This window comes from Sardina pilchardus, chromosome 24, assembly GCF_963854185.1.
Source record: "Sardina pilchardus chromosome 24, fSarPil1.1, whole genome shotgun sequence".
Lineage (NCBI taxonomy): Eukaryota > Metazoa > Chordata > Actinopteri > Clupeiformes > Clupeidae > Sardina > Sardina pilchardus.
This window is the reverse complement of record NC_085017.1, coordinates 6,125,436-6,136,156: the sequence shown is the minus strand read 5'-3', so window position 1 is coordinate 6,136,156 and position 10,721 is coordinate 6,125,436. Positions and strand designations below refer to the sequence as shown.

The 10,721-nt window shown below is 40.4% G+C and overlaps 2 protein-coding genes across 2 annotated transcripts; both read right to left on the bottom strand.

Moving 5' to 3' along the window:
• Window positions 1-3,659: 3,659 nt before the first annotated feature.
• On the bottom strand, window positions 3,660-4,441 carry LOC134073215 (gap junction beta-7 protein-like). The gene has a single exon (XM_062530226.1). The coding sequence runs from the start codon at window positions 4,439-4,441 to the stop codon at window positions 3,662-3,664; it is 780 nt and encodes a 259-aa protein (XP_062386210.1). The 3' UTR covers window positions 3,660-3,661.
• A 2,475-nt stretch (window positions 4,442-6,916) lies between these two features.
• Window positions 6,917-9,773, bottom strand: LOC134072669 (gap junction beta-4 protein-like). Its single transcript, XM_062529463.1, has 2 exons — window positions 9,664-9,773; window positions 6,917-8,741 (listed from the first exon to the last, which is right to left on the bottom strand). Exon 2 carries the CDS (start codon window positions 8,715-8,717, stop codon window positions 7,860-7,862), a length of 858 nt encoding a protein of 285 aa, XP_062385447.1. The 5' UTR covers window positions 8,718-8,741; window positions 9,664-9,773; the 3' UTR covers window positions 6,917-7,859.
• Window positions 9,774-10,721: the final 948 nt, after the last annotated feature.

The window sequence follows — 10,721 nt, the reverse complement described above, 5'->3', positions numbered from 1 at the left end:
CATTGCGACGATTTACTTTAGAGACCTGTAAATGATAAGGAGATATTTAGGACAAAAGAAAGACAAGAAGACATTTCATGAGATCAAGGCACTCATTTGAAAAATGGCTACTAGTGGTTTATATAATTGACATTTCTGTTTTAACATAACATCATAATTTCATAAACTGTACACTTAGAATTGCAGATGAAATCGCTAACAATCAAACTTGCATGACCAAAACACTGTTGATTCATCTCATTAAATCCTGTGCGGCTAAGTTTTGACAAACTCATTGAAACATCAGTTTGAGGAATGACATGAACTGAAAGATATACTTTGTGCCGACAAATCCCACATTTGCATTTCCAAATGTCAAGGTGCTCCTACTGTAGGCTATGTGCATTCATAGCAGCATACATATAGTCAACATAATCACGTTTGTAGAAACATAGACATGCATGTGGAAAATATCAAGGGCTTACCTGATCGCGAAACGACCATGGCCGGGTTTCCCAGATTCGCTAAGAAGCTCTTCAGTGCTAAGATCTTCTTAGGAGCATTCCTAGAATATTCTTAGAGCACTAGAAGTTCTTAGCACTTATGACCTTCTTAACGAATCTGGGAAACCCGGCCCTTGTTGTTCAAAACTTTACACACAAATTAAGTTTAAGTAAAACACATTGTGAAACTATACCCACATCACAAGTCTTATTTTTTATTAACTTAGAGCTCTTTAAGATGCAGAGGCTTTGCTTTTTCTGGAGTATTGTCTTTTTTAACTGCCTTGACTGCAACTTTTTGTTCAAAACTTTACACACTAAGTAAGTTGAAGTAAAACATCTCCTTGAGCAATGCTTACTTAAGTAACTGAAGTAAGTTACTTGTAATATTACACATTCTATCTCTTTTTCTAAACAATCTGAAACATTGCACAACTACTGTAAATGCCAACCGATAAACACGTAAGTATAATTTTGTTGCTGAGTCCTTAGTGAGCCTAAATTGAAACCTTACCTGGACAATGAAGAAGAGAAAACCTTGACTGGATTTTAAAGTACGATTCTGATTAGGAATTGGTGACTACTGAAAAAGGAGGGGGGAAATCTGGACAAACCAGGTGGAATACTAAAAAACACGATAACACAATACCTGTCAAAACAACTCAAAAATGTTTTCAACTGGTTTCAGAGACGTCAGAGAAGCACATGGAATAAATCTGGCTGTTCTGTGCTGTGGAGAATGAAACTGGAAGTGGGGAACCGCGTGGTCCAAGCCAGAGCAGATGTTCTCACCAAGTGCCTGGACTTTTTTGGAACCACAGGTGTCTGAGGGCGCTTTCACACCACTAATTCGATTATTTGGTCCGCTTCAGGCAGTGAAATTGTTATTATGTAGCATATAGACTCCAGTGAGGTCCGCTTTCACACCAGAAAACGAACCAAAATTAGTCTGATTGATTTTTTTCTCAATGTTTATCTTCCGGTAGAAATCGGCGCCAATTTTGACTCACTATTTTGACCTACAGTCTATGGTTTGGACCCCAGTTCGCGTTCTCACCAGAGGGTCCGCACCAGAGGTCTACTTTTGGTGCGGAGTCAAGCGGACCGAGACCTCCTCTTTTTGGAGGTCTCGGTCCGCTTGTTTTGGTGCGCACCCGAGTGCGATTAATGCTTTCACACCAACGAAAACGAACCAAACTAAGAGGTTTTGGTACGAATGGACCGTTTGGTGCGCACCAAACGATGTTGGTGTGAAAGCACCCTGAAAAACTATTTAAGAACCAAAAATCCAATCCACCTTGGATTTGAATAGAGAAGTGAAATTCTAAATGCTCTTAAAGGTATACTATGCAGTTTCACATATTTTTGGTGATTGTTGAGCACCCCCTGGAGTTGTGATATAGTTCAATTTCACTCTGCCGTTACTTGTTCCCCTGTAAACAATGCAAATGTTTCTGTTGTAGAGGTGAAATATTAACATTAGACAATAACTATCTCCACATAGCTATACTGGCAAGGTAATGTTTCACAATTCACGCGAGATGTCTTTGGGCTGCTATTCTTGAAGTTGTATTTCTCGTTCCCTCATTAGTGACTCGCTACAGCTGTGCTTTATGTGAACATTATGCTAGTCGCTACAACTGTGCTGTAGCCTATGGCTATGCCAGGTGAACAATTCGCCTACAAGTTTGTTAACCATCAAATTGGCTTCATAAAGGTTATATTAAATTTAAACATTGTGTATTGCTAAAGAGGAGACTAACATGTAAGGGAGGGTTAAAGCTAGAATCTACAGAGACAGAGTAGTGAGAAGACAAGAACAAGGAGTGGAAGAAAGAAAGAAAGAAATACATTAAAGGGATAGTTCGGATTTTAAGACACGAAGTTGTATGGGTTCCCTGTCAGCAACGTAGTGCATCAGCACTGACTTACCCCCGACAGCGTCCTGTGAGCCGAGATCCAGCCGGTTTTAGATCGTTTTTGATGCTGAAGAAAGTAGTCCGGCAAGTTTCTGGGGTCACGAAAGTAAAGTGTTTTTCTTCTCAAAACCATATGCGTTCAACAGAGTGATATATTTGCACCACAAAAACGTTGTCCAGGAAAAATTCAAACCTCGTTATCAATTACTTATTTTTCGCGATTCCTATCACTGCGCGCTACTGACAGCTGGACAACGTTTTTGTGGTGCAAATATATCACTCTGTTGAACGCATATGGTTTTGAGAAGAAAAACACTTTACTTTCGTGACCCCAGAAACTTGCTGAAGAAAATAGTCCGGCATCAAAAACGATCAAAAACCGGCTGGATCTCGGCTCACAGGACGCTGTCGGGGGTAAGTCAGTGCTGATGCACTATGTTGCTGACAGGGAACCCATACAACTTCGTGTCTTAAAATCCGAACTATCCCTTTAAAGTGGTGGCTGCCCTTAGCACCTGCTCTAAGACTAGGCCTACAAGGGAAACTCTGCTTCCTCTAAAATGTCTCTCTAAAAAAAAAAATCACAACATTTATTTACATTAGCCTGTAATTCTACTTGAATATTGTTGCCTATGTTCAACTTGGCTACATAATTTAATGATTTCTTACAGGTCTACAGGAGGTTGCAGCTATCAGGTTCCCACTGACTGTTATACTGTAAACTCAGGACAGTTGTTCATAGGGTCTCTTTAACACAGGCTGCACTCATTGTGATTTTGAATGTATTGGCTACAAGAATATAAAGAGTGGTACAGTAGAATGGAATTGCTAAGTCTTCAATAGTTTGTTTCCTGCAATGTGTACCAGGCACATATTATCTTTTAATTGCAAACAGAAATGTCAAGCTAGCAACATGTCATTACATGCTTCCATATCCAAAGCAGTGAAGGCCGCTTACTGTATAACATATGCATACTGTTGTTAATGTTGTGCTCAGTGGTGTAGTCTATGTGATATGCGGGACTATGCAGTATACCCACTTAAAAAGCATCACAATCTCAGTATACCCACTTAAAATAGGCAAACATTTGGGGTTGATCACAGTATACCCTCCACAATACTAGTACATAACAGTATGCCCACTACAGCTAACTAGACTACACCACTGGTTGTGCCATCAATGTGGCACAAGCAAACAAAGCTAAAGTTTGTGGATTGGCCTTAAGGCTGGCAAAAGGCCACGTGCGTGCGTGCAATGGCCTATACAAATGTCCGTTGGGTTTCAGAGATGGTCGGGCTGTGGGTGTTTTGGACTGAGGTTCTGGACGAGGTTCTGGACAGAGCTCTGGAAGCGGTCGGGTCGGTCCTGGGCAGTACCAGCTCGCCGAGCTCATGACTGTCAGAAACCATATGCTGGTGGTTCTTCTTGTACTGCCTGATCAGGTAGATAATCTCACAGAAGCACAAGACGATGCTGACGCACGCCATCACCACCATTAAGAGTGAGAAGATCGTCTTTGCGGTGGGATGTGAAATGTAACAGTCCACGACGTTCGGACATGGCGACAGCGCACAATTGGCGAGCCTGGGCATGTAGTAACCATCGTAGATGTGATAGCGGATGCGAAGGAAACCCACGTCCAAAGCGGCACTCAGAACCAGGCTGATCAGGTTCATGCACCACAAGTTACGCTGCTTCTTCCTCTCATTCGGGTGCGCCCCCCTGTGGCCGTTGGTGTCCTTGCATTTTTTCTGTATGTGTTCCTTCATGTAGCACCGTACCAGCAGAGAGGGACAGGTGATGGAAACAAGCTGCAGGGCCCATAACAGGCTGGGGGAGATGGGGAAGGAAGAATCATAGCAGGCCTTGGCACAGCCTGGCTGGAGTGTGTTGCACTCAAAATTATCGATCCACACAAACTGGGCAGATATAAAGTAGATCACGACTCTATACACATATACCAATAGCCAGACTCGTCCAAAGTAGGTGGAATATGCGTTATCTCCAAAAATCAGTAATACGATCTGATTCAAAGACATCTTTGCAGTGATTTAGTAGTTGCTTAGAGACCTGTAAATGACAAGGAGATATTTAGGTCAAAAGAAAGACAAGAAGACATTTGATGTTTTGGGCATTCATTTGAATAATGGTTACTGGTAATCTCAGTTTGTTTATATAATTGACATTTCTGTTTTAACATAACATCATCATTTCATAAATTGTACACTTAGAATTGCAGATGAAATCGCTAACAATCAAACTTGCATTATCAAAACACTGCTGAGTCATGTCTTTAAATCGTCTGAAGCTAAGTTTTGACAAACTCATAAAACATCAGTTTGAGGAATGAAATTAACTGAAAGATGTGTTTTGTGCCGACAAATCCCACGTTTGCATTTCCTATTCCAATTGTCAAGGTGCTCCTATGTGCAATTAGTCATAGCAGCATACATGTATTCAACATAATCACGTTTGTCGAAGCAGACATGCATGTGGAAAATAGCAAACGCTTACCTCGATCGTGAAAGTTTAAAGGGACACTTTGCCGATTTGCATTAAGCTTTGTATCTTTAGAAAAACAGTCATGTTCTTGAATGGTTGTGCATCATTTCCTCAGTTCGCCTTAAGATGGGAGAAATACGGATTTCAATGTTTGACTTCCTGCTTAGATGTAAAAATCATCATTTTACTTGATTGAAAGCAGGAAGTCCTATTCATGGGTTTCATTTAAATCTGTATTTCTCCCCTATCAAGGCAAACTGAGGGAATGATTCACGACCATTCAAAAACATGAATGTTTTTACCTTTAAGTAAAACACATCGTGAAACTATACTCACATCAAAAAGTCTTATTTTTATTAACTTAGAGCTATCTAGCTTAAGGCACAGAGGCTTTTTCTGGATTATTGTATTTTTTGCCTGCCTTTACTGCAACTTTTTGTTCAAAACTTTACACACAAAGTAAGTTGAAGCAAAACACATCTCCTTGAGCAATGCATACTTGTAATATTACACATCTCTATCTCTTTTTTTAAACAATCTGAAACATTGCACAATACTGTAAATGCCAAGTGATAAACATGTAACTATAATTTTGTTGCTGAGTCCATAGTGAGGCTAAATTGAAACCTTACCTGGACATGAAGAAGAGAATACCTTGACTGGATTTTAAAGTAAGATTCTGATTAGGAATTGGTGACTACTGAAAAAGGGGAAAAAAATCTGGACAAACCATGTGGAATACTAAAAAACACGATAACACAATACCTGTCAAAACAACTCAAAAAATTTTTCAACTGGTTTCAGAGACGTCAGAGAAGCACATGGAATAAATCTGGCTGTTCTGCGCTGCAGAGAATGAAACTGGAAGTGGGGAACCGAGAGTGGTCCAAACCAGAGCAGATGTTCTCACCAGACCTCTTCGTGCCTGGACGCTTTTGGAACCACAGGTGTCTGAAGAACTATTTAAGAACCAACAGACTGACCTTGGATTTGAATAGAGAAGAGAAATTCTAAACACTCTTAAAGCAGAAGGACTCCAGTGGTCCACCGGTCCAGCTGACATTTGTGTAATTGGGGATCAAGAGAAGGATTGTTTGCGAATTGTAGAAAAGGACTCCAGGTGTTATGAAATCTATTGGAGGATACGATTTTCTCCTATAGTGATTGGTGTGTTATTTTGTATTTGGTGATTTTGGATAGGCTATGATACTTGGAGACGCCTAAAGGTACCATGTTAGATATGCACCTGTACACCTGTAAACCTTTACCTATGTTCTCATTTTGATTACTTATTCTGCAAAGAAATGCATACTTTTATTTTGGAAGAATGATCCTGCCCCCATCTTTCAAGATTTTTCTTGATCAGCTGTCTTCTTTCTAGCCTTTAGAAAAACTGACCTTGGAAAAATGCAATCGTGGACATGTTTTTAAAGAATTTCGGTGCCCTATAGTATTGGGTATGGCGATTGGCAAACGCATGAACTTGGACATCAAAGGAATAACACTCAAAGGGAAATTGTAAACTGTAAGTCCGAGGACCAGTATCTCTGTATATTCTGAATGATTTTCTTTTGAGAAATAAAGCAATATGTTTCCTTTTTAACCCTTAGATGCATAAGTGGGGTCAAAAATGACCCCAGAGGTTGTTTTCTTGCAGTATCTTCTTCATTTTAATTTGTTTTCATTTAACCTTCTATGTATTCCTCAAATAGGTTGTCTTTGACATGAGGCCATTTGGATTTGTGTCTAACTGTTATATTTTTAAAGTAATTTAATGTTTTGTATCAGTAGGCTACCACCGATCCGCATAGGTGGGGTCAAAAATGACCCCAAGCATTTTCTATGGAATTTCAAAAGTTAACCCTAGGATCTTTTGATTTTTATCAACTGTGACAGTCAGGTATACATTTACTGTTGATTATCACATCTCATGTCAGCAGTTTCACCATCCTGAAGGCTATTTTTACACAACAACATAAATCTAAGTATCATCATATAATGTGGCGGCCAAGCGTTCATAGGGACGTCGCTTTTTGATCCTTCGATGTCCTCTCTTCCTATAATTGTGAAGCAGAATTCACCAAGCGATATTTACAGAGGGATTTGTTGATATAGCGTTCTTGGCCTGATTTGTATGACTTTTTATGCCTAAAAATAGGGCAAAAATCCATTTTTTTTAAGCCAATTGGCAGTACCTTCTGATTTACTGGATAACAAAAGAAGATATTCATAATCACCTCTGTAAATGTTTTTTTATTTGATATATTAACACTACAAAAAAAATATTTTCAACCTGGCTTTTTCCAATGGTCAGATTCTTTGCATCAAAACATATATGCAAATTAGCGCATATTTAATTAGACACGACCTAATTAGCATATTTAGACATAAATACAGAAAACTTGCAATACGTTTTTTTCTCCTATTTATGTGAGTATTCAACTGGTAAAGTTTCATGAAGATATCTCTAAGTTAAAAAAATTACCCTATTCACCTATGTTGAGATTATTTTAGGATGTTTACCTTTTTTGTCTATCTAAAAGCTGCTTTGTAATAAAATGTTAATAAAAAGTGATGCATCAATATGTCCAACATGAAATAAAAACATTTTAGACAAATATATAATAAAAATCATCATCTTTAACCAAAATGAGAGACATTATTTGAGATTACAGCAAAAAACGCATGCATTCTAATTGGGGTCATTTTTGACCCCACTCATGGAAGAGTGTAGGTATTGGTAGCCTATGCATCTAAGGGTTAAAAAAAGATTCAAACTCGCCATTTCCATTCTTTCTTTAACATCACAATTGTAACATATAACACAATGTCCTTTTTTATATATATATACCCTTTCCCAAACAAGTCAAACATCCACCCAAAGATGAGAGCCTTGCAACCCCTCTGAAGTGTGTGTGTGTGTGTGTGTATGTGTGTGTGTGTGTGTGTGATGGCCTATAGATATGTCTGCCTGGCTTTAGAGGCACTGGAGGTTGTTGGGTTGTGGGGGTTTTGGACAGAAGTTCTGGACGGAGCTCTGGATGGGCCTCGATAAGGGGGCCTGGAGAAAGTCGGGTCGACCTGCCTGTACCGAGAGGTTCTGGGTGGCGCAATCTCACCGAGCTCATGGCTCTCAGCGAAAAAGTCCTGGCGGTGCCTCTTGTGAATGAATATGATTTTTCGGATCCTCTTGTGGATCAGGTAGACCATCTCGCAGATGCAAATGACGATGCCGATGCAGGCCGACACCACCATGATCAGTGTGAAGATTTTCTTCTCGGTGGGACGCGTCACGTAGCACTCGACGTGGCCCTGGCAGGGGGTCAGATCACACCTGATGACCTTGGGCATGTCGTAGCCGCTGTAGAGGGACCGGAGGATGCAGAGGAAGCCCGCATCAAAACCAGCCCTCAGGACCAGGCTCAGCAGGTACATCCACCACAGCCCTCCACGCTTCTTCCCCGGGTGCGTGTATAGGTGCGCCCCCCTGTGTTTGACGATGTACTTGAGGTCCTTCTGCTCGCGCCACTTGACGTGGCCCACCACCAGCAGCGACGGGCAGATGATGAAGATGAGCTGCAGGGCCCACAAGAGGCTGGGAGAGATGGAGAAGTAGTGGTCATAGCAGACGCTGGTGCAACCCTGTATTGTGCTGACACACTCAAAGTTCCTGGTCTTATCAATCCACACATACTGGGCAACTACAAAGTAGACGAGGACCCGATACACATATACCAATAGCCAGACCTTGCTTAGCATGGTGGAGTATTTAAAAATCCCAGTAATCCATGATTTAAATATGTCCAAAGTCATTTTGTTAGTGGCTGCGTCAAAGACCTGGAAATGACAGGGACATATTTAGGTCAACCAAAAGACAGGGATCTGCGATCTCAGTTTGTTCATATAATTGTCATTTCAGTTAAATAGCCATTGTCATTACATATACAGTATTTAAAATTACAGATAAAATCTGTAACACTCAAACTTACATTGCCCATACAATGCTGTAGGCATGACACATCCCTTTGAATTGTGTACAGTAATTGGAATAGCACTGGCCTATGGTGGAAATAACTATACCCAGTTCTGTTCATCTTTGCACGAGCCTTGATATTTAAAAGACTTCCTTGCTGAAAAAAAGGCTGGTAGCTGGTTTTAGCTGGTTTTAGCTGTTTTTTGCTGGTTTTCTTCCAGCTATTGCTGGTCTTCGCTGGTGTAGCTGGTTAGGCCACTAGCTAGACATGCTGGAGTGACCATCTGAGGAAGGTCGTGCTGGTGTGACCAACCTGTCGTTTGGGATACAGCTGATTTAAGATGGTCATGCTGGTGACCAGCCTGTCAAGCTTGACAAAGATGGTCAAGCTGGTTCTCTAGAATGTACTGTAGACCAGCAACACCAACTAAAATGACCAGCTTGAGGTGGTACGACAATCAAAACCAGCTGAATTACCATCGTAAGCTGGGTAAACCAGCTGGGGTATGTATTCGCAAGAGTTTTGCTGGTCTAGCTGGTCTACCATCATAGGGTGGTCAAACAAGCTGGTCAAACAGCAAACCACCTTAAGCTTGTTAAGATGGCATTTTTATTATTTCCCTAAAAATGAAATTTCCCTGAAAAAAAACAGCCTGAGCTAACACAGGTTAGCAAAACATGTCTCCTTGAGAGACTGGCACAGCTAGATAACAATACTGATCCAAATAACACTATTTTTTGTTGATGAGTCCATAGTGAAGCTATAACAAATAATCCATACTTTACCTGAACATGTCACGGAGGGGAGAATACCTTGAGCGGATTTTTAGGTCAAATGGAGAGTATGAATAGTGGTTGGTGTATAAAGGGAAAGTACAGGCTACTGTGAAGCAACAATCTGGACAAACCAGATTGAGTACTGCAAAATTTGATTTTATCATACCAGTGCAAAATAACGTCAGAGTAGCAAAAGAACACCTCTTTGTGTTTGGATGTCTTTCGACAGGTGTCTGAAGAACTAGCCTATTTAAAAACGAAGATAACAGACTGGTCTGTTTACGACTGGTTACAGAGACATCAGGGTTGCACCTGGACAAGTTTTCATGATGTTCTCAGCAGACCTCTTTGTGTCTGGAGTCTGAAGAACTAGCCTATTTTTTTTTTTTTTTTTTTTTTTTTATATCAGACTGGCTTTAGATTTGAAATTAGATAGGTGACATTTTAAACAAGCTTAAAATAATGTTTCCAAAATCATATCAGGGGTTCATCATCTCGTAACAGGGTGAACGGCACTTCTGCATTTGATTCGCGGCCCTCATATATCGGCTATAACATCACTGTAACTTTACCAGATTGGGTAGCGGATCTGTAGATCAATGACATGAGACATGAGAAACTACAAATTTGACTTGCTTCGATGTTGCAATACATCATACTTTCATAAAATCATGCAACATACTCTACCTTGTCTGTGGACATGTTATTTGCTGGATAAACAAATAGCATGCCTGCGACAGAGGAAAAGTGCTTTAGTGTTGCTTTAAAGCTATAATGCTTAAAGACAGAGAGGAATTATACAACCTGAAGGAGTGGAAGAAAGTAAGATGAAGGATCTGATATGACATGATTGCAGATTACGTAAATGACTAGAAAGGTAAATACAAAATATGTGTGTGTGTGTGTGTGTGTATGTGGTGTCTGTCTATGCTTTCCTCTATGCATAATTTAAATAACTCTAGTACGTGTCTCTGACCCACATGATAAGCTGTCAACACACACACACACACGCGCGCGCGTGCGCGCAAACACACGCACACACACGCACACACACACACACACACACA